Source organism: Salpingoeca rosetta (genome assembly GCF_000188695.1).
Source record: "Salpingoeca rosetta unplaced genomic scaffold supercont1.23, whole genome shotgun sequence".
Classification (NCBI taxonomy): Eukaryota; class Choanoflagellata; order Craspedida; family Salpingoecidae; genus Salpingoeca; species Salpingoeca rosetta.
This window is the reverse complement of record NW_004754911.1, coordinates 606,656-628,601: the sequence shown is the minus strand read 5'-3', so window position 1 is coordinate 628,601 and position 21,946 is coordinate 606,656. Positions and strand designations below refer to the sequence as shown.

Genomic DNA, 21,946 nt, shown 5'->3' with positions numbered 1-21,946 from the left:
AACACAACACACACACGCACACACCACACACACACACACACACACACACACACACACACTCACACACACACACACACACCCAAACACAAACGCATCTTTCGTCTCACACACTCTCTCACTCTCTCACTCTCTCCACTCTCTCACCCCTCCATGCCACACGGACACACCGCAACCACTGCCACCACAATCATGCACGGATAGCATGTGCACGTACTTGAGGAGCCTGGCCTGGAGCTGCATCTTCTTGGATCGCACGAAAAGCTGGGCCAGCGGTTCAATGGCAAGGACAACAAAGAAGAATGGCTGCCAACGGAAGACACGCGGTTGCAGGAAACACGCATGGACGCTAAACGCAGCTACTACCACCGCACTCTCCAGCTCATGCCTGGCAAGACCACTGACCGCACCTTGTCGCACAAGCTCGTCAAAGTGAAGAGGAAGGAGCAGCGAGGTTTGGCCGACCGTTTTGTCTCATTGTTCAACTCCAATGGTGACGCTGTGACGTGGCAGGACAAAGACAATCGACACACACGGCTCACACCAGGCCAAGCACACATACACATCTTCAGCGATTTCAAAACAGATGGCAGTGCTCTGTCAGGCAATGCGACGCGCTGTTTCGTGCGCCACTGCTTCAAATTAAGCAGCAACAACGACGACAACACCACCGCCACCGGCACCACCGGCACCAGCAGTACCAGCAGCACCAGCACCAGCACCAGCACCAGCAACAGCAGCACCAACAAAGGCAGGGGCAAAGGTGCCATGCGTGTGCTGAAGGCGCTTCTTCGCACCATCCCGGCACAGACCCTGTGCCAGTTCCTGTTTGGAGACACACAGTTTGCAAGGCAGCTCACTGGGCAAAACGTCCTCCAGCTCCTGAACGCTACCGACAATGAGAGCATTCAGAAGCAGCTTGGCTCAAGTGCCACAAGCTCGCACACCCGTCTGGCCTTGCAGGAGCTGCTCATCGCTGACGACAGCGTTGTGCGGCTGTTGTCTCCTGCGCGCCCCTCTGCCGCCGACACCAAGCGTGGGCACCTGCGTCTGCTGAAAGCCATCCTGAACTGTGGCCAGAGTCGTGACTCCGCGTGCGGCCGAAACAACTTTGCGTTTGTTGCTCTCGTGCAAGCGCTGAAGCCCCGCTTTGGCCAGCGCAACCTCACGTGCGAAGCTGGTTTGCCAAAGGGCTTCCGTCCCAGTCCAACACAGCACCATACCATGCTGATGGCAGTCGCAGACTTCCTCAGCAAACACAAGGAGGAGGTGACGGTCAAGGTGCCGAAGAAAACACAGGTGCAACTGGCCGCATGGGTGATGCAAGCACAGCATGACCTCCCCTCAATCTTGTCGTTCATCACCCAGCACGATTTTGCTGTGCATGTGCGGGAGCAGTGGCCCAACGATTTCCACAAGAAGCTTGAAATTGCGCTCGCAAACACTTCCAACAACACATCGACAGCTTTCATGAGTTTCATGAGGGACACCCCTGACGCCAAGCACGTCGTCTTCAACGCTTGGCTGTCCCAGCTCAGTGCCACCGCCACCACCAACAGCAGCAGGGCCACCAGAACAAGTGATAGTGCTTCTGGGCTGCAACAGCAGCAAACACTTGCGGATGGCAGTGTTGAGCTGGCTCAGTCCGACATCCTGACAAAGAAGCAGCGCAGTCGCCTCCTGGCCACCATTCTCGAAAAGTGCAAGACAAGCAGCTTGTGCTCTAACTTGCTGTTGCCTGTGCTGCGCACGGCCCGTGATGATGCTGAGAGCGTGTGCCAGCTCTGGGCTGACGTGAAAGCAACTTCCAAGGCCAACAGTGCACTGCAACAGTGGCTGTCCAGCCACGGCAGTCGCCACACCCGTCGCCCAAGCAGCTCGAGCACTGCGGATCACCTCCAAGTGCCTGTGAAGCAGCTGCTTGCCAATGCGCACGAGTTGGATCTTGTGCTGCAGCGCCACGTTTCTGCTCTCACTCCTCCACCTCAGGCGCCCAGTAACGGCAGTGTTGACGACGCTGATGATGCTGCTACAAATGATGATGCTGCTACAAATGATGATGCTGATACAAATGAAGCAACTGCTGCTGCTGCTGCCGATGATGATGATGATGACGATGATGATGATGATGATGATGATGATGATGGTGATGATGATGATGATGATGATGATGGTGATGATGATGATGATGATGATGATGATGGTGATGGTGATGATGATGCTGCTGATGCTGCTGTTCCTCATAGTGCTACTGCTGCTGCTGCTGCTGCTGCTGCTGAAAATGAAGATGATGATGCCGACGACGAGGTCATTGCTGCAAGCAGAGCAAACGAGCAGAGCAGGCACGTGAATAAGAGCAGTGATGCGCCAGAGAACAGCCTGGAAGTTCCGCAAGACGCGCCCAGCAGTGCCAGCGCAGAGCACAAAGTCCCCTCTGATAACGTTGCTTCGACATCGACAGCACGCAGCACGCAGCCTTGGCCAACTTGTCGCGGTGCAGACCCTCTGCGGCTGAAACCTGTCTCACAACTGGTTGTGGCCTGTGTGTGCAATACGCCCTCGATGACCTTGTTGGAGCAGCTGGTGAGCGCCACACAGGAGAACGTCGCTTGCGTTGACCTGAATCGAGCGGGTGCTGCCCAAGAGGTGCTTGCCGTTGTACGCAAAGGCGTGTGCGCGCTTGCTTCGGCAAGCCACAGCTCTGGCCGCACCAGCGACGCCGATCTGTGCCGTGTGCTCAAGCTCCTGCAAACTGGTGCACATGACAGCCATTCCCACCATCCCACGTTCCACCAGCTGGGCGTGGACGCTCTTGCTTTGATCCGGGTGCCCACGTCGTACCGCAGCATGATGCAGCACGTGGCCCTGTGGCAGTGCATCCTCAGCGCTGACTCACCACGTGCGTGGGCAGAAACGCAGACTGCGCAGGAAGCGCACAGGGTGTTGGTGCAGGAGCTGCAAGCCTGGGCCGATCTCAAGAAGACGAGCCGCGATGTTGCTGTTGTCCGTGCACAAAGGCAAGCGCTCACCTCGTTGCTGTCCCTCGTCACGCACGCTGGCCATTGCGCAGAGGACATTGTTACCGCAGCATTTGCATCACAACAGAAACTGGAGGAAGAAAGCCAACTGGTTGGCGCCTTGCACAGCTTGTTACACCATCTGCTGCCGTCAGATGTTTGGCTTGAAAGGCTTCAGCGTGAACTGGGCACATGGAGAGACCAATCACTATCGCGCGCCTCCAACTCAAGTCGCTGGCAAGGCATCCTACAATGGAGCCAAGCTGATGATCTGCGCACTGTTTCTGAACGGGCTGACAGCCTCACCTTCCGCGCTTACGTGAGACACATCCTGGCTCTCCAAGACAACCGCGAACAACTCATTAACAACAACAACAACAACGACGACGATGACGACCACAACAACAGCATGTCCGCTGATCTTCATGACGATGACGATGACGATGGCGATGGCGATGACGGAGATGCTAGTGTTGCCCGCCAACCCGACATCTCCCACTTCCAGCCATCAGCTTCTGCTGCGCACAGGGCGCTTGCAACAGCGGTGAAGACCCAACGCGACCATGCCAACCACTTTCTCCATCTTTCGGAAGCAACACCACTGCGTGCCTTGGAGGTGATGTGGGGCAATCTCAGCGCTGATCAAGTCGCACCTGAAGTAGACATGCTGTTTCGCGTCCTTGGTCGATCCCAACGAGGCACAAGCACACGTACCAGCATCCGCGATCTCAAGGCACAGCTCACGAGCTACGCTCAGCGCAAGGAGTACGAAGCCCGAGCCACCGATCTGCAGCACGTGCTGTGCGTGTGCGAACGTTTTCTCGCGTCAAACACATCGCACCTAACACAGACCATTCAAGCCGTGTTGCAGCCTGATGCTGGCGACGAGCAGACGCTGGGGGTGCTGCATCGTGCCGTGCAGCGCGTCGAGGGTGTGATAACCCGCTCTGAGGTGTGGGACGTCGTGCATGAGCTGGCACACTCAGCAGATCTTCTTGAATTCCTTTACGAGCAACGCCACGAGGACGTCCGCCACTACACCGTGAGTGCAGAGGCGTTTGCCTCCGATGCATACATGGCAACGTCGGAGCAGGTCAATGCCTTCATTCAGCTGCACTCCTTCATGGCGCCCCTGATTTTGGAGAACGAGAAAGCCCCAGATTTCGAGTCATACCTACAGAAACTTCACGAGCGATACGATCAAACGCAAGCGCCACTGCAGACCGCAGGCACACGATTCGCCGCCGACCGTACTGGTGCTGCTATGCGCCGCGACTCACTGTCGCAGCTCCTTCGCATCTGCAATACCAGCTTGCCTCGCTTGAAGATGTTCGTCGAGACTGTGTCCGATCGTGGCGCTGCTTCTCGCGAGAGAATCCGAAAGATCATGGACCCTTCATTCCATGCATGCGTTGAGTTCCACTGCGACACGCTGCACCAGACTGCTGATTTCACCCTCGTGCTCGTCGGGGAGGAGGGGAACACCAGGCTTGGCCAACGTGACATCAGCGACCTTCGTGCGCGCGCTTGCCTGCTCTCTGCGGATGAGGATTCAGAGGTGCGTGAGACCATGCTGCAGTTTCGTAACCTCTTGCGCGACGTCGACGTGGCCCTGGTGCAGCTTACAAAACTGGCCAAGAGCGGGCATCTCGGCGAGTTCAGCAGCAATTACCGCAGACGCATTCCCTGTGTGCATCGCCCTGATGAGCATGAAGAGTCGTTGCAAGGGTATGCCGAAGAACTCGTCCAGGACCTGCGCATGTGGAACACCAGCCTGCAGCGCGCACGAGCAAGGTTCCCAGCCCTTGCCCGGCTCTCAAACAGGCAGCTTGTTGTTCTGTTCCAGACCCATTTTCTCTGTGAAGACACGGGCGACTTTGATGAGCAGGAGAGCCTGCAGCTGTTGGCGTTGCTGTTTGGTTCCCACGTGGACAGCGTGCAGTTTTCAGACTGGGCAGGCGATGATGGCCTGTTTGATGTTGAAGGTCTGAGCGGCGAGGAAGCGCTATACGAGCTGGGCATGGCGCTATCCGATGTGCAAGACAGCATCGGCAGCAATGCCACGTCTGCCCGAGCGCTGATGGCGCGAGCTAGCACGCCTCCACCTTCGCCCTTCCAGCACGGCGCCAAACACGACGTCGTGCGCGTCATGCTTGCAGACAACGACATGACCACAGCAACATGCGTCCTCGCAGCTTTCACTGATGCCAACCTGCGGTTCGCTCCAGCACAATGCCTCTTCTGCTCCAAACACACGGACCCAGACACACTGCACCTGTTCCTCCAGCGCAGCCAGGACCCTGGTGCGGGCGCGCCATTCGTACTTGTGCATCCTGGCCGCCTCAGCATCGAGGCACAGGCGCACCTCAAGGCCGAGCTGGGGCAGTGGACAACTACGCCGTGCTCACCTCGTCACTCCAGGGCGCCTTGCCCAGACATGGAACGACGCCCAGGCATGCAATTGCGCGGGCGTCCTCTGCCTCGACTCAGCGTCGTGTGTCAGCGCACGACACACGCGCAGCTGCTCGTGGATATCAGTGGCGTGGACTTGGAGGATGTTGCCAGTAACATCACCGCCGCCAACGACTTCAAAGTCCAAGTCGACCTGCATATACAGGACAAGGGAGACGTCACTGTGGTGACGAGTGAAATGGCACAGCAAGGAAAGTCCACGTGGATTCAGGAGCAGATGCGCTCTGCCGAGGCTGATGCCGAGCAGCGGCCCTGTACGCTGTTGGTGTCCGGCCACGACACATTCGATACACTGTTGGGGAAGCTTGCTGCCCTTCCTGGGATCAGCAGCGATGGTAGCACACCGCGGGCCATACACATTGATGTTGGCGCAGCCCTCAATGTGGAGCCCGACTTGAACATGCATTTGTTTCAGCTGCTGGTGCTGCGCTGCTTGGCCAGAGACGATCGCGTGTGGCACATCCCACCCTCACTCCGTGTGTTTGTTGAGGTCGGCAACACGCTCAACAGCGGACTGCTTGACGAGCTGTCCTTGACAACAGCAGCCCCGTTTCGTGCACACAGGCTTGCCTGGGATGTGTCGAACGTCACCGTGTCCACCGACATTGAGAGCCCGATGCAGCTTGCCTGCCGCTACTTGGACCTCTTGCACACCAATGACATGTCCACTGCATATGTTGAGCCGCACCTCACGTACGGCGCAGAGATTGCCACCACAGTCTTCGTCGATATTCCAACGTTGCCGCGGGAGCGCTGCCTCGAGCTCCTTCAGCACTACTTCCCGCGTCTGCAAGAGGGGCATGCCTCGTTTGCCGAGCTCAACGCTTTCCTTCGAGTGACAGCACAGCAGCTGCCGCGCATGTTCACGAGTGCGTATGTGCAACAGCAGATGCTTTGCGCATACATGGGGCTATCGCCAGAGCAAGCGCGCCAGATACGCCGAGGCATGGTCACAGCTGTGGTGGACACAGTTCGGCGGTTTGCCGTGCCTTCTGCCGACGCAGTGAGGCAAGCACAGCACCACCACCAGCACTCGCAAGGAACCATGACAGATGACATGCTGCGCCGCATGGAGCGTGTACCGGCGTGGATTCAGACTGGCGCGGGATCAGGCGCGACGCACTGGATGCTGTGCGCTGCTGACGATGGGTGTGTGTACCCTTTCTACACTGACCCGCAGGCTGTTCCACAGGAGGTGCAACGTTTCTTTGAGGCACAGCTCGCGCCGCTCAGGTCAATGGTTTCACACTCTTCGAAAGAGCTGTTTGAGCGCGTTCAGCATCTGCTTGACCACACCAATACCAGAGAGCAGGGCCAGTACGCCATGACGCTGGACAACATGCTGAAGATGGTGCTGATCTACATCCGCATCACCAACAACGTGCCGTGCATTCTGATGGGCCACGCAGGTTGCGGCAAAACGTCCCTCTTCAAGCAGCTGGCAGACATGCGTCGCGACGTGGTGTACGACGGTGCGTTGGCCATCCATGCAGGCACCACTGCACAGGACATTGTTGCTTACGTCAACGCAGCCATCACACGTGCCACGGCAGCGGCAGTGGCAGAATCAGCAGGCAAGACCGTGTGGGTCTTCCTTGACGAGATCAACACGTGCGAACACCTCGACCTGCTGTCCGACATCATTGTGCGCCGCCGCTGCGGCTCCCGCTCCATCCCGGACAACGTCAAGATTGCGGCTGCGTGCAACCCGTACAAGCGCCGTGACCGCCCATCACCAACACCAGGGCTGGTCACCACGGAGCGCCAGCCCATTGACGCGCAGTCGCACCTCATGTACCGCGTGCACCCGCTGCCGGAGGCGATGCTGCCGTACGTGTGGGACTTTGGCGAGCTGTCCGCTGGCGACGAGCGACTGTACATGGGCAGCATGGTGGACGGCCTTGGGCTGGACCAGGACGAGAAGAACGCAGTCGTGCACATGCTGTATCAGTGCCACGACTTCTTGAGGACGCAGACAGACCACATGATCAGCTTGCGTGACGTCAAGCGCTTCTGCACGCTCTTCAAGTTCTTCAAGACGTGGCGGCAGCGCCGTGGCGATCTTGCGCACAACAAGTGCGTGCGTGACGTCCGCGTGGCGGAGCTCACGGCGAACATGCACGCCGCGTGGCTGTCGCTCATGCAGTGCTACATGGTGCGCCTGTCCGACAATACGCAACGCCGAACGCTACTGAGGAGATGCATTGGTGGTGATGAGCAGCAGGCAAAAGCCAAAGCATTGTTGAAGTTCATGCATCAGGAGCAGCTGGACATGGTGGACCGCATGGACAGGCGGCCACCGCAGTTCCAGAACTTGGCGGAGAACGCGGCCTTGCTGGAGAACACGTTTTCCATTGTCGTGTCGCTGCTCAACCGCATCCCCATCTTCCTCGTCGGTAAGCCGGGCAACAGCAAGACGGTGAGCATGAGCCTCGTCAACAACAGTCTCCGCGGCCCAGACTCGCGCGACCCGCTGCTCAAGTTGTACCCGGGCATCACCGTGTTTGCGTACCAAGGCAGCGTTGAGGCGACGAGCGAGGGTATCCTGCAGGTGTTTGCTCGTGCGGAAGCGTATCTGCAAACAGCCAGCAACGACAACGTGCTGCCCGTGGTGGTGCTGGATGAGGTTGGACTGGCCGAGTACTCGCGCCACAACCCGCTCAAGGTGCTGCATGCAAAACTTGAGCCGCCAGACGGCAGCGAGCTCCGTGTTGGCGTCGTTGGTATCTCCAACTGGGCGCTCGATGCGGCGAAGATGAACCGCGCACTGCACATCTCCCGACCAGAGCTGTCTCGTGATGAGCTACGGAGCACCGCTGACGCAATTGCGCAGAGCTTTCGCTCGCAGTCCAGCGACGGGCATGCCAGTGCGCACAGCAGCGACGGGCATCCACAACGTGGCAGCGGGCCTCGCCTGACAGATGGTCTGAGGCCACGGGCGTCTTCGAGGTTGAGGCTGCTTGATATTACTCTGCGTGCTCTGGCTGACGCGTTCAGCAAGTATATCAAAACACGCACTGACAGCAGATTGGGCGGGAAGCACAAGCGCTGCTTCTTTGGCCTTCGCGACTTTTACAGCGCCTGCAAGACTGTGTGTCGGAACCAACAGCGTTTGGGGGCGAGTGTGCTTGCCACCGCCCTCATCCGAAACTTCTCCGGCACGCTTGGCAGTGCCAATGCTGGCAGCGGCCACCACGACGGTGTGGGCGAAGGATATGGCAGCGGTGCTGTTGGGGACGCTGGTGGGGAGGCACCAGCAGATAATGGAGGTGTTGACGCCACTTCCCACCCGCAGCAACAGAGCGAGCATGCACTCATGTTCCGGCTTGTTGTTCAGCACTTGGTACAGCACAATCTGGTTGAGCTCGCAGTCGACCTGCACACCGCGTTGGAAGCGGCCAGCAGCAGGATGTCAGAGTGCATCAAAGAGAACCTGAGCGACTTTGAAGCGCGCCATCTCCTCATTGGTTCTGTTGGTGATGCAGCGCTGTCCATCTTGGACACGAGCAACGCTCTCATCATCCGCGGCAGTCAGTTTGAGGCGGACATGAGCAGCGAGGACCACGCGTACGACGTGCTGAGCCGGATCATTGTGAAGATGGAGCATGGTGGCATGCTGGTGCTGGTGGATCTTGATTCCGCCTATGGCAGCCTGTACGACATGCTGAACCAGAGCTACACCGTCATTCAGGGTCGCCGCAACTGCACCATTGCCTTGGGCTCTTACAGCAACCCCTTGTGTCCCGTGCACGACACGTTCCGCTGCGTCGTGCTGATGGATCGCGAGAAGATGCAGACGTATGACCCACCCTTTCTCAACCGCTTCGAGAAGTACCTGCTCAGCTTCACAGACGCGTTGACGAGGGACCAGCGGGACGTGTGCGCGCAGGTGGAGAACTGGCTCACGCGCATCGTTGCGCGTGGTCAGGACACGTCCACCGTAACGCTGCAGGACAAGACGAGGGCCATCCCTTGCTACAGCGACAACCTGGTGCCAAGCCTGCTGCTCAAGTACTTGCGCCATGACCCGAGTCGAGGTGGCGCGATGGCAGCGGCACTGCCAATGTCTGCGGACCACCAACACGACGCCTTTGATGTGGTGCGGCAAGGGCTGGTGAACCTCATGTCCCTTCAGTTTGTGGCGTCGCTCTCTTCCTCAGTGTCAGACAGGGACGAGTTGAGCCGCGACAAGCGTGCCGTGTTTGAAGAATACATGCGCAGTGCCAGCCATCATTCCCTTGCTCTTCTACTGCAGCACATTGGCTGGTTCGAAGATGATGACAACAACAACGACGGCAACCTTGCTGACCATGACGATGATGATGATGCTGACGATGGTGATGATGGTGATGGTGATGGTGATGACAGCGTTGGAGAAAGTGGTGCCAATGCTGGCCGCGACGACATGCGCGATGCCGATGATAGCGGCGGCAGCCGCGAGGCAACCGCAAGCACATCTGCGCACACCAACGGGGCTGCGGTCCGAAAACTCATCGTGGTCACGCGCTCAGCCATCTTCCACCCTTTTACAGAGCTACCAAACCATTCCACACTGCGCCTGTGCGACGTGAGGTCTGAAGCCGCCCTGACTCACCGCCTGAATGAGGCATGGCGGACAACGCCCAACAACGGTACGCTGGTCGTTCAGTTCTCGCTCAGCGACCTGCGCCACTTTACCTTCACGCAGGACAAAATCAAGCATCTTCTCAACACACCTGCCTCTGATCAAGGGCACATTGCTGTCCTTGAACATCAGCACCAGCGACAAGGATGGCATCAAAGGGGGCAGGAACAGCAAGAGCGACAAGGATGTCAGCAAGATCAGCACGATCAGCACGATCAGCACGAGGGCCACCAGCTACACCAGCGTCTGCGGCACGGCAGTCCTCCAATGCGACAGCAGAAAACACATCCTCGACGTCTCATCCTGTGCATTCACATGCACTCCACGACCAAGGAGCACAAGGAGCACACCAAGGAGTTGGCGCTGCTCAGGACAATCATGGCCTCACCGGGTTGGCACATGCACTATTGCGACGACTTGTCGGGCTTGCTGTCTGCTGGTACAGCTGCAGAGCTGCAAGCAGGGCGAACGCGTGACGTGGCTCATCGTCACATGCCACCCGCCGACCGCACCAACCGTGCTCTGTTGAACCTGTTCAGCAAGTCTCTGAAGAGTGCCGTGCGGGATGACGAGCACTCGCTCCTGTTCTACCAGCATCTCGTCCGCGAGGAAGGCATGTGGTGGTGGTGCTACTCGCGAATGAACTTCTCACATGTTCAGCACCAGCTGGACTGCGCGCGGTCGTCAATGCAGCGCCTTTTCCCGCACCACCACGCGCGCCAACTTGACACTATGGACACCCGTGGCGCCGGCAGTTCTGCAGGATCACATCACGGCCAGGCAGCGATGGCACGCGGTTTTCGCGAGTGCATTGCACTTGCCGCTGTGCAAGCGCTGGATGATGCGCCTGCGTGGGTAACCCGGCTTGCTGGGGAAGACATGCACCAGCCAACCTTTGGCACGTTTTCGCAACGGCTGGTGACCAGCGTGCGGGAGACGGTGCTCTCCGCGATTGCGCGCGTTCTCTTCCACTTGGAGCGCTTCCATTCCGTTCCAAACGCCACGCAGGTGGCCGATGCAGACGCACGCGCCATCCTGGCTGAGCTGCACATTCCCGAGCGCACATATGCCGGGATGGTCACTGGCATGTTCCCCGGCTTGTTGGACGCGTTTGGCCCCAGCAGCAGCGTCGTTGGCAGCAGCAGCAATGGTATCGACACCCAGCTTGGTGCAATGTCGCTGCAGCTGCCAGAGAAGCACGTCTCGTACAACAGCGTGCTGCCGCTGTCGGAAGCGCTGTTTGCTGTGCTGGAGCAACTGCCCAGCAGTTCAGACCGCGTCGTGCGCTTGGATGCGTATGTCACCCTGGCGACTGTTGGACTCGGCAGTCAGGAGGCTTCTACCACGTCTGCACCTCCGTCATCGAGTGTTACGACGCTCACGCGGTGCGTGGGCGCGCTTCTGCTCGTTGATTGGGTTCGTTTCAAGGACCTTCACGCCGGCGCAAGCACGCGGGACATCTGGTGTGGACTGCGCATGTGTGTTGGCCAGCTGACGCAAATCACGAACGTGCATCAACTCGAGCGTGCATTGCAGATACTTCAAGACAATGAGGACACTCTCTGCGCTTTCTTTGGTCTCCTCTCGCTTGCACGTCGAGCGAACACACACGTCAATCTGCTCAACATGAGTTCACTGCAGCGCAGACGAGGCAGGGGTGCGCATCTTGCCAATGATGCTGGTGACGATGATGATGACGACGATTACGACGATTACGACGATTACGACGACGAAGGCAGTGTACAGGATAAAGACGCCGGTGACCATGATGATGACGACGGTGAAGACATACTTGATGATTGTGGCCTGGACATTGATGGCACCGGGCATGGCAGTGTTGCCCCCAGTGATGCCTCCACCACTCTCGTGCGACTCGTGTGCCAGGACATTGTGAAACGCTTCAATCGCGCAATGGACCATGGTAACACTGCGGAGGGTGTTACCGAAGCCTATGCTGCCCGAACTCTCAACCAGCACCTGGCAGCGTTAGTTCGCGTCCGGTCCGCCCAGCGAACAGGTGGTCCTGTTGCCGCACGTGACAGCGGTCTGATCGACAGTCGCTCACGCGACAGCGCGCTACGCGTTCGCCGATTTGGCAGTGGCAACAGAACCGCCACTGACACGACCGGTGGCATTACGCCCGCAGCCGTTGCTGTGGCGCCAGCACAGGTGCTCCGCGCAAACGTGCTCAATGCGCTGCTGTGCGGTTGGCAGCGAAACCCGCAGCTTGCCGTTCGCCCGCTCGTCCGCGATATCGACGCGCTGTTTGCTTCACCCACGCCGCTCACCACGTTCATCAAGAGCGTGTGTGCGGAAGACGAGAGGCTGTGGGAGATTGCTGAGCCCCGTCGACGGCTGGTGTCGGATGCCCTGGCGCTGTTCAGCCAGCTGCTGGACCTTGGCTTTTCTGCCATGGGGCACAATGTACAACGGAAGCTCCTGGGGATTTTGTGCCGCAGAACCACCCATGCTGCACGAGACGCGTGCAGTGTGTGCTTGGGAAACTCGCTCACACACCGCGTCATCGCCTGCCAGCACGCGTTCTGCTACAGCTGCCTTGAGCAATGTGTGCAGCTCTCGCAACCGTGCCCGTTGTGCCGAGGACCGCTCCGCGGCTTGGCCGACATCCAGCAGTTGCCGCAGGAGGAGGCTGCCACCACGCAACGCACGGAGCGGGCAGTGTCACAGGCTCACCTCTGGCTCCCACACACGGGCAGCGCAGTGCGAACAGCGGTGTTGAAGTTTGCTACAGGCGCTCAGGACGTTGAGTCCTTGATGACACAGCCACCGGGACCACTCTTTGCTGGAATGGCTGCTGTCTTGGGTGCAAATGACTTTGATGCCACCCGAAGCTCGCCCATGCTTGTGCTCACCGTGGACGTGCTTGAGGGCGCAGTGTTGCCAGGCATGCTCCAGGCTGCCCCCGCTGTCGCTGTTCTGTGCGTGCAAGGGGTGCTTGCGCGCTGTCTCGATGCCGTACAGCAGGTGGACGATCGCGGCGTTTTCACTAGGGAGACGGTGCGTGATGCAGCTGTTGGGGTGGCCGTGCAGCGCACATGCATCCGCCTCATTGCCGATGCACTCCTTGAGCAACGGGAGGACGACCTGTTTCCAGACGTTTTGCAAATGCTGTTTGGCGATGACGATACGCCAATGCAGGCTGCACCACCAAGTTTGAAGCAACGTCGCCTCTTCCTGCTCAAATCCCTTCGACAGAACCGCGACCTGCAGGGACTTCGGGCCGTTCTGCAATTGCACGAGCGGCGCCTGCCGTGGCTGACCAGCCTCGAGTGGCCGGACCAGGATGCCTGGCTCGTGCCTTTCATTCCTTTTGCCGTGCCCAGCCAAGCCGCCTCATTTGCACAGTGGAATCAGCTTCGAATGCACCAACAGCACCACCAACAGCACAACCCACAGCAGCAACAGCCAGCTGGGGCAGACGTTGGACCGGACGTTGGACCGGGCGTTGTTGCCAATGTCATGGCCCGCATGAACATGCGTCCGATTGCGGATGAAGCGCGACCGGCTGTCCTCAATCACCCGGTGTTCACAGTCGCCCCAGCCCATCACGAGGCCATGACGGCGGTCATTAACCGCCTTCCACGCCACCAAGTGTGGGGCACAAACTTGCGGGCGGACAGCGAAGCGGAGAGAACCTTGTTGAACCAGCGCCTCGAGCACGCGCGACTGCTCGTGTTGCACTTGGCGAGTGTCTTGCTCGATGCTGAGCGAGAAGGCAGGGACCTCGGGCTTCTCCATATGCTTGCACAACCACCTCAAGACATGTCCCCACTGTTCGTGCCTGCATCCGCAAACGACGAAGCAAGTGGCGCCATCAACGCAGTGCGTGACCGCTCAGCAACCTACAAATGCCAATGTGGAGAAATGTATGCTGTTGGTGATTGTGGACAATTGAGCGGCCGTGGAACCTGCGCGCGGTGTGGAAGTCCCATCGGAAGAGAATCTGGGCACAACCGCGTCGCTGGACGTGGCATGATTGCACCACCACCCTTTCATTACCTCAACACCCACCACCTCCGACAACAGCAGCAGCAGCAGCGACCTCAGCATCAGAGACAGCAGCGAGGATACTTCCCCCTTGCGTTCCAAAATTTGCAACGAGACGGTGAAGGAGTTCGACACCTGTCTGCACGCAGCGCTGGCGTCTTGGACATGATCGTGCATGCAAGCTTGCTTGTCGCTGCGTGCCGAGACGCTGCGTCTGATGCCGCTGTGCGTCGCCTCCTAAATGAGCAGCTTCCGTTTGCCACCGAGCAGAGCTCGGCGGCTGCGCTTCTTCGTCGCATTGTGGGCGTGCTCGAGAGGCTGGAGACCACGCTTGATGCGAACACACGTGCCGTGAGTGGACTTGTAAACCGTATTGCGCAGCGTCTCATGCACCCTGTGCCCGGTGATGAGGCGGCATCAGTTCCGCTGGATGCAGACCTGCGCACGGAGCAAGGACGCGGTGCCTTTGAGCAAGCCTTCCATGCACTAGCAGAGCAGGTCATTGGCACGAATCCCCAGCAGTGCGGCGACGCCATCATATCGGACCTCAACCGCCAGCACGGTGCTCGCAGCAACTGGCTGACCCGCCAAGTATTTGAGCGTCGAAGTGTTGCGAGTGGTGCTGGTACTGACGACAATACTGATGGTGCTGCCAATGGTGGTGATGGTGGTGGTGATGATGATGATGATGATGATGATGATGATGATGAGGATGAGGATGATGATGGTGATGACCCTGTTCCTGATGTTGGTGATGGTGATGGTGATGGTGATGGTGAAGACACTCAGAACAACATCCACGACAACCATACCAACGACGCGGAGGATATGGCAGAAGAAGAAGACGAAGGCGTGCTTTGGGGCTGTTGGCGTGTTGCGAAGCAGCCTGATGCCGGGTCACTGCTGGCGGCGTACGCAAACGACACCCACGCGCAACGCCAGTTCCCACTCATTGGCACGTGTGCACGCATGCGACATGTTCTGCCATTCTGTCGTCTGATCGTTCCGTTGACTGCGTGGTACATTCGTGTTCGACAGCACTTTGAGGACAAGGTGATCTCCCGCGGAGAAACGGAGGGTGCTGATGCCATGACGCATGCAGCACTGATTCAGCAAATGCAAGGGAGTGGCCGTGGCGAAGATGCACAGCGCTGCTTTCACGCATTCCAGCAGGCCTGGAATGAGGTTGTTGAGCATCAAGCGCTGGTGTTTGGTGGTGTGACTGTGTCCGCTAATGGAACGCTCGTGCGTGACGAGGAGGCCGAGTTTGGCCGCATGGACTGCACGACACTGCAGCGCATGCCCTCCATGAACGACGACATGCCCGTGGGGTTCTCTCTCCTCTCAGACAGCGGAAGCGGACGCCACTTGTACTTTATGCTGCGAAGGCTTGCAGCCATTCAGACCGAGCACATTGAACACGTGTTGGCCACGTGCGAGGAGAGCGTGAATGCGCAGAGGGCGGTGCAGCACGCGAGTGGAGCGTCCATCGTCGTTCCCAACGTCAGCGTGACGCGGGCGCGCCCGCAGCTTGTGGTGTCGGCCGTGGTGACGGAAGACGTCCTTGCTCACGTGTATGCGCACACCAGTGTTGGCAGTGGCAATCAGCTCGTCGCTAACTGGCAAGCTGTGCAGGACATTCTTCTGCAGCACACGTTTGTGGGCAAGGTGGGCTTCCGCCCCGTGGAACCAGCCACCTTTGGTTTCCGTTTTGGGCGAGAGCAGGGCGAACACTTTTTGCAAATGTGCCACGAGCTGCAGCGCCGCTATGCGAATCTCTGGCAGGACATTCCGCCCCAACGCAAGGACGCAATGACGACCGCATCTGAGTTGAGGCAGAGGGTCGACGAGCTGCGCGGAGCACTCGAGGTGCTTGTGCTGCAACTCAGGACACGCCTTGCACAAGTGCATGGCGATGGAAGCCTGAACCTGGACAGCGATCGCGCGGACACGGACGACGGCAGCGAACCCGCAAGAACCAGCCGTGGGATATCTGTGGAGGCAATGCTGCAGAAGAGTTTGGAGGAGTTTGTCAGGACCGTGTTGCCGCAAGGAAACAGCACCACCACAACCGTCCTGCGCCGATGCGAGTGTCACAACCTCAGGGTTGCCCAAGTGTTCTCCTTGTTGGAGCTGGTGTACGAGCAACTGATTCTGCAGGATGCACATGGAAGCCACGCTCACGACATCCAAGACGAAGTGGCAGTGGTGCAGGAGCTGCAAACTGCCATCCGTGAAGGCAAGCTTGTGCCAGAAGCGGCCATGTACGGTTTGCGACACTTTTTCGTGTGCTCCTACTACCTGGACTACCGTCATAACACGGAACACTCGCTCAGCGACTATTGGGAGGCGCTCCTTGACAGACCAGAGTTTGTGCCTGTACACTTCAACAAAGAGCAGATGCAACTGCCATCTTCGCTGCAAATGAAACATGTACCATCACTGTACGTGTGGCTGGATTTGCACTCATGAACAAGAAAGAGAGAGTGTGTGTGTGAGTGAGTGAGTGTGTGTGTGTGTATGTGTGTGTGTGTGTATGTGTGTGTGTGTGTGTGTGTGTGGAGGGAAGGGAGTTGTTGGAGCGAATGACACAGAGAGAGAGAGGGGGGAGGGAGGGAGGGGCGAGAGAGGGAGAGAGAGTGTGTGTGTGTGTGTGTGTGTGAGTGAGTGGATATGTGTGTTCAACTGTGCTGAGAGAGGGAATGCGCTAGTGCGCGTCTTAGAAGTGCTGTTAATGTTTTCTTTGCAATGCCACCCATACATCGACAATGAAACCACAATACACACGTTCAACGCGGTTCTTGTCATTGATACAATAAGTGAGAGGACACACACATGCATGCGTAAATGAAGGACAGTTCGCAACACTAAATCAGGCCAGCTTCCTTGAGTTGGTAAAAGCTTGGGCGCTGTGCCGGGTCGTGTGCCATGCAGTCCAGTGTCAGTGTCTTGAACCACTCTGGGATGCCTGCGTTGTCCACGTGCGCATGTGTGCATGTGTGGTTGGTTGGTGTGATGAACAGCGATTTGTCCAAGGACATGAGAGAAGAGCATGATCGGTAAGAGATCAACGTGAGGTGAAAAGTGACGGCAATGGAACACAACAGCCACATGAACTGCAGCGTGAACAACGCACATATGCACAAGCCATGCACATATGTGTGGAAACGTCTGAACAACAACAACAACACACACACACACACACACACACACACACACACACATGGGACTCACCATCCATGTCGCCAAATTTGAGGCGCTTGCCCTCAGTCAGGAGCGTCGCGATGGCTGCCAGCAGGGGGCCCCTGAAGTCGCCCCCCTTCTCCTGCGCAATCAGATCCGGTGGTGCGCTGTGTCGCCACCTCCCACATCAACACGCCAAAGCTGAACACGTCTGCGCCGAAGCTGTACTTGTCACCCATCAATGCCTCTGGCGCCATGTACAGCGGCGTGCCCACGCCAGCCGTCAGCGTCATGCTCGTCATTGTCTGCAGTCCAGTGCGCTGGCTGTATTGCGGGTCATCGTCAGCTTGGCTGGACGACAGGCGAGTGTGGCTGCTGCCGTGGGCTCTGCCGCTACCTCCACCGCCACCACGTGTAAAGCACTGGCGAATGGACCCGAAATCCGTGATTTTGGCGCGAAGCGACGATGACACCAGCACGTTGCCGCTCTTCAGGTCTCTGTGGGTGTGAATGAGTGTGGAAGTGGTGGTGGGTTGAGGGTAGGATGGTGCAGTGGGCAAGAGTGCGTACCTGCATGCAAACATAGAAACGCAGCTTCAAACGCACATACACAAACACACACAAACGCACACACACACACACGCAAACACACACGCATACACACACTCACCGATGCATCTGGTCCAGACTGTGGATAAAAGCCATGCCACTCGCAATGTCACGCAGCAAGCGCAGCTTCAACTCCCACACACTGTTCACATCATCCCTGACACCACCACTGCTGCTGTTGCTCTCCTCAACCTTCCTGCTCCTCACTTCCATCAACACTTTGTCCATGTCCTTCCCCAGCAGATCCTTTAGTGATCCCATTGCCACAAACTCCAGCACCAGGAACGGGCTGCCGTTGGGGTCTGTGCCCGCGCCAAAGAATCGCACCACATTCGGGTGCCGTGTCCGCTGCAGGAACTCCACCTCCTTCTCAAACTCAAGCACCGTGCTCTCGTCAAACGCCATGACGGCTTGCTGCAGCACTTTCACTGCCACCATCACCGTGTCCCACTCTGCCTCAAACACCACGCCAAACGCACCCGCAGCAACACGCTTGATCATCCTCAGCTCATCGTACTCAATTTCCCAAGCCTTCTTGAGCGCCATCACCTCCTCGTCTCGCTCCACCAGCAGCTGCTCCTGCAGGTCAATGCGCTTGGTCAGGCCACGGTAGCGGCGTGACAGCCACGCCACAAACAGGCCAAAGAACAGCCCGCCAATCACAGAGCCAACGGCAATGCCGGCAATGTCTGGGTTGTCCACCACGCACCGCCCGCCTGACGTCAGCTTGAAACCGCGTGCGCACGTGCAGTGGAAGGTGTACACAACCTCGGCCAACAGGTCGGTGGGGTTGTCCTGCAAGCGAAACGTGTCACTCCGCAGCTGCAGGCTACACTCCACTGGCGTCCCCTGCACTTGAAGTAGAGGTGGCGCTGCTCGAGAATGGATTGGATCAAAGCCGAGCGTTGCCAGCCGCTTGTCTGAGAGCGCGACCGTCTCACCGAGAGCGTTGTTCAGCTTGCCAGGATGGTCCAGCCAGGCAGAGTGCGCCAAGTCGAGCACGTTAACAGTTCGAACACAGCGTTGCAAGGCCGGTAACACCTCATCCAGTGTGAGCGAGTCCCTGCGAGCATGTCGAGCAAACAGAGTACGGCGACCCCACCGCGTACACAGCCCAGCACTCGGGTGGACACTGGTCTCGCTCACATCAAGCACGTCTACAAACGGCACATCAAGGGCGCTGAGCTGCCGGCACCCGGAGGCGTTGAGGTTGCGCAAGCCGTTTGCAACACTGATCTTGTTGAGAAAGGCGTTGTCTTGCACGAACACGGTGCTGAAGCTCTTGTCAGGGCACAGGTGGATCTCCGCGTGCCTGGTGTTGACAAGCGCAAACTCATGCACGTCCTCGGCCAATAGATGGCAGATCTGCTGTAGTGGAAGTGAGCCGGCGTCGGCAGTGGGCCACCCAAGCCGGACTGTGTTGAGGTGGAGGGGCGGCAGCTCTTGCAGGTACTGAAGGACGTCGCGCACGTCCACATTGAGAAGGCTGAGCGAGCGCAGATCTTTGGCCGCCTGTGTCTGTGGTGGGGGATGAGCCGCGTCAACGGTGCCCACGGAATGCACGTCGGGGGCGGCATCCAACTGCAAGTCGCGCAGCTGCGTGGAGCGAAACGCAAATGTGAGATCAAAAGCCGTGATTCGGTGGCGACTGAGGCGTAGCTCGCGCAGCTTGCTGCTGACGGCAAGGGTTGCCGGCAATGACGTGAGTGGATTGTGGTTGAGGGTCAGGGTCGTCAGGGAGGGGATTTCGGCGTGGAAGGACTGCAAGTGGTTGTTCTCGAGATCCAGCACTTGCAGGGTGGACATGCCAGCAAAGTGCACGGGGCTAAGGTTGCGCAAGCGGTTGCTCGTCAAATACAGAAATTGTATGCTGGTTGCAGCTTGGAAAATATTGGGTGGCAACGAGGTCAGCTCGTTCTCGTGCATGGTGAGAAGTCGCAGGTTGGTGCAGGCGTTGAACAGGGCTGGTGGCAGCGAGGTGAGCCTGTTCAGGGACAAGCTCAGGAAACGCAGCTCGTGCATGTCCCGAAATATGCGCTCGGGCAGGGAGGAGAGCAAATTATTGACGAGCAGCAGCCGACGCAGGGTGGTCATACCGCGGAACACATCCTCGTCCAGCGCGCTGAGGAGGTTGTCCTCGAGTTCCAGCGCGCGGAGGCGGGTGTTTGCGGCAAAAACGCGTGGCGGAAGCGCCTGCAAGCGTGCACTGCGAAGGGCCATCGTCTCAAGCAGTGTCATGCTGCCGAACGAGGCTGGCGACAGCTGGCGCAGCGGGTTATTGGAAAGGTCCAACACCAGCAGCTTCGAGAGTGGCATTAGGGCGTGGTGAGACACGGTGGTGATGTCGTTGTAGGACAGGTCGAGCCGCTCCAGGGCAATGAGGGGTTGAAACGTGTGCGCAGAGGTGACCGCTGTGATGATGTTGTGCCCGAACACCAGCCGCTCAAGGGAGACCAGCGACGTGAACCATGCGGGGTCAATGGCACTCAAGCGGTTATGCAGCAGGTCCAGCACGACTACGGCTGTCATGCCTGAAAACGCCTTGGACGGTATGGAAGCGAGCGTGTTGTTTCTCAGGCGCAGGGCGGTGAGGTGGGATGCGTGGGCAAACCCTTGCGTGGTGATTTCTCGCAGTTGGTCGCTGTCCTGCATGCGCACCTCTTTGATGTCCAGCAAAGGGTTGAGAATGCTGAAGTCGAAGCCGGGTGACTGCAGACCAAGGATATCGACCGAGGTGACGGTTGCCCAGTCCCCATGTTGTACCACCCATTCAAGTGGCTGCCGCCGAACGTGCCCGGTGAACCTTGCCCTTGTCAGCCAGCGCGAAATGCCCTGCAGTGCTGCCGCTGCCTGTCCAGAGCCGTTGACAGTCGTTTCGCCTTCGAACGCAATGGTTAAGCTGGCGTTGTTCGCAGATCCAGCGCAGGTCCCGGCCAACACGCTCGAGAGCGTACACGTGCCTGCACTTGGCGTATCGCGACGGGATCTCTTCCTCGTTTGCATCGTGACTGGTGTGTGGGGAAGATGATGGTCGCGCGACGCGTGTGAGGCCGATCCCCACTCAGCAGCCGTTGCATACTTAGTGTTGTTGTTGTTGTTGTTGTTGTTGTTGTTGTTGTTGTTGTTGTTGTTGTTGTTGTTGTTGGTGGTGGTGCTGGTGGTGCTACACCCGAGCACTTGCATCATTCTCTGTATCGACGACAGGTCAATTGGCGGCACGTCTGCGTTCACGTGTGAACGTGGAGGTGAGGGGTGTCGTCTCCTGATGCCTTGGGCGGCCTGAGAGTTGGAAGTGCCGTTCTGATTTGTTGGCAGAAACGGCACGTTGTAATGCAGGAAGATCTGCTCAATGGACGACAGCGTGCCTTTGACTTGACTGCACAATGCAGGATGCTGCTACAGATACCAACGCAACAAGCAACGTCAGGTAATGTAACATGGAACGAAGGGGAACAAAACAAGCAAACTAAGAAACTACCCACCCAAGAAACCATAGGACGTAACAAAAACAAAAACAAAAAACACACACACACACACACACACATCAACACTAACACGCACAGACACAAACACAGACACACAAACGCACACAAACACACACACACACCTACGCACACCACACCACACCACACACAAACACACATACACACACCTACAGTACACACCTACACACACGCAGACACACACTCCTTCAGAAAATCGGATCCTGCCCTCACGAGCTTACTTGTGGGGCGGCACGACATGGCTGAGGCTGAGCGCTCAGCGCAAGCACGAAGCCACCGAGCACAAGAACACTAGCAACCGTCCAGGCTGAGCGCATCTTGAGATCTTGAGCGAGGGCTCAGGGCTTGGGAGCCTTAGGAGCTTGATGGCGAACTCAAAATGAGTGGTGTGGCTGGAGCAGCAGTTCTTGGCTCATCATCGTGCGTCATCCAACCTTCGCAAGCGCGCGCAGAAAACTGCTCATATCTTTCACAGATGATCCATAAAGGTTGCATTGTCTGCCCTTGTTGAAAGCTTCCCTTTTCCCATCCTC

At 58.1% G+C, this 21,946-nt stretch overlaps 3 protein-coding genes across 3 annotated transcripts; 1 reads left to right on the top strand and 2 right to left on the bottom strand.

Annotated features, from left to right (window-relative positions):
- Positions 1-339: 339 nt before the first annotated feature.
- On the top strand, positions 340-16,590 carry PTSG_08406 (uncharacterized protein; the record flags this gene model as incomplete). The annotated part of the gene is made up of 3 exons (XM_004990598.1): positions 340-451; positions 584-1,993; positions 2,285-16,590. 3 exons carry the CDS (start codon positions 340-342, stop codon positions 16,588-16,590), a joined length of 15,828 nt encoding a protein of 5,275 aa, XP_004990655.1.
- Positions 16,591-17,384: 794 nt separating this feature from the next.
- Positions 17,385-20,913, bottom strand: PTSG_08405 (TKL protein kinase; the record flags this gene model as incomplete). The annotated part of the gene is made up of 2 exons (XM_004990597.1): positions 17,385-17,799; positions 17,972-20,913. The coding sequence occupies 2 exons, from the start codon at positions 20,911-20,913 to the stop codon at positions 17,385-17,387; spliced, it is 3,357 nt and encodes a 1,118-aa protein (XP_004990654.1).
- A 76-nt stretch (positions 20,914-20,989) lies between these two features.
- PTSG_08404 (uncharacterized protein) lies at positions 20,990-21,730 on the bottom strand (the record flags this gene model as incomplete). The annotated part of the gene is made up of 3 exons (XM_004990596.1): positions 20,990-21,073; positions 21,130-21,306; positions 21,635-21,730. The coding sequence occupies 3 exons, from the start codon at positions 21,728-21,730 to the stop codon at positions 20,990-20,992; spliced, it is 357 nt and encodes a 118-aa protein (XP_004990653.1).
- Between the last annotated feature and the right edge of the window lie 216 nt (positions 21,731-21,946).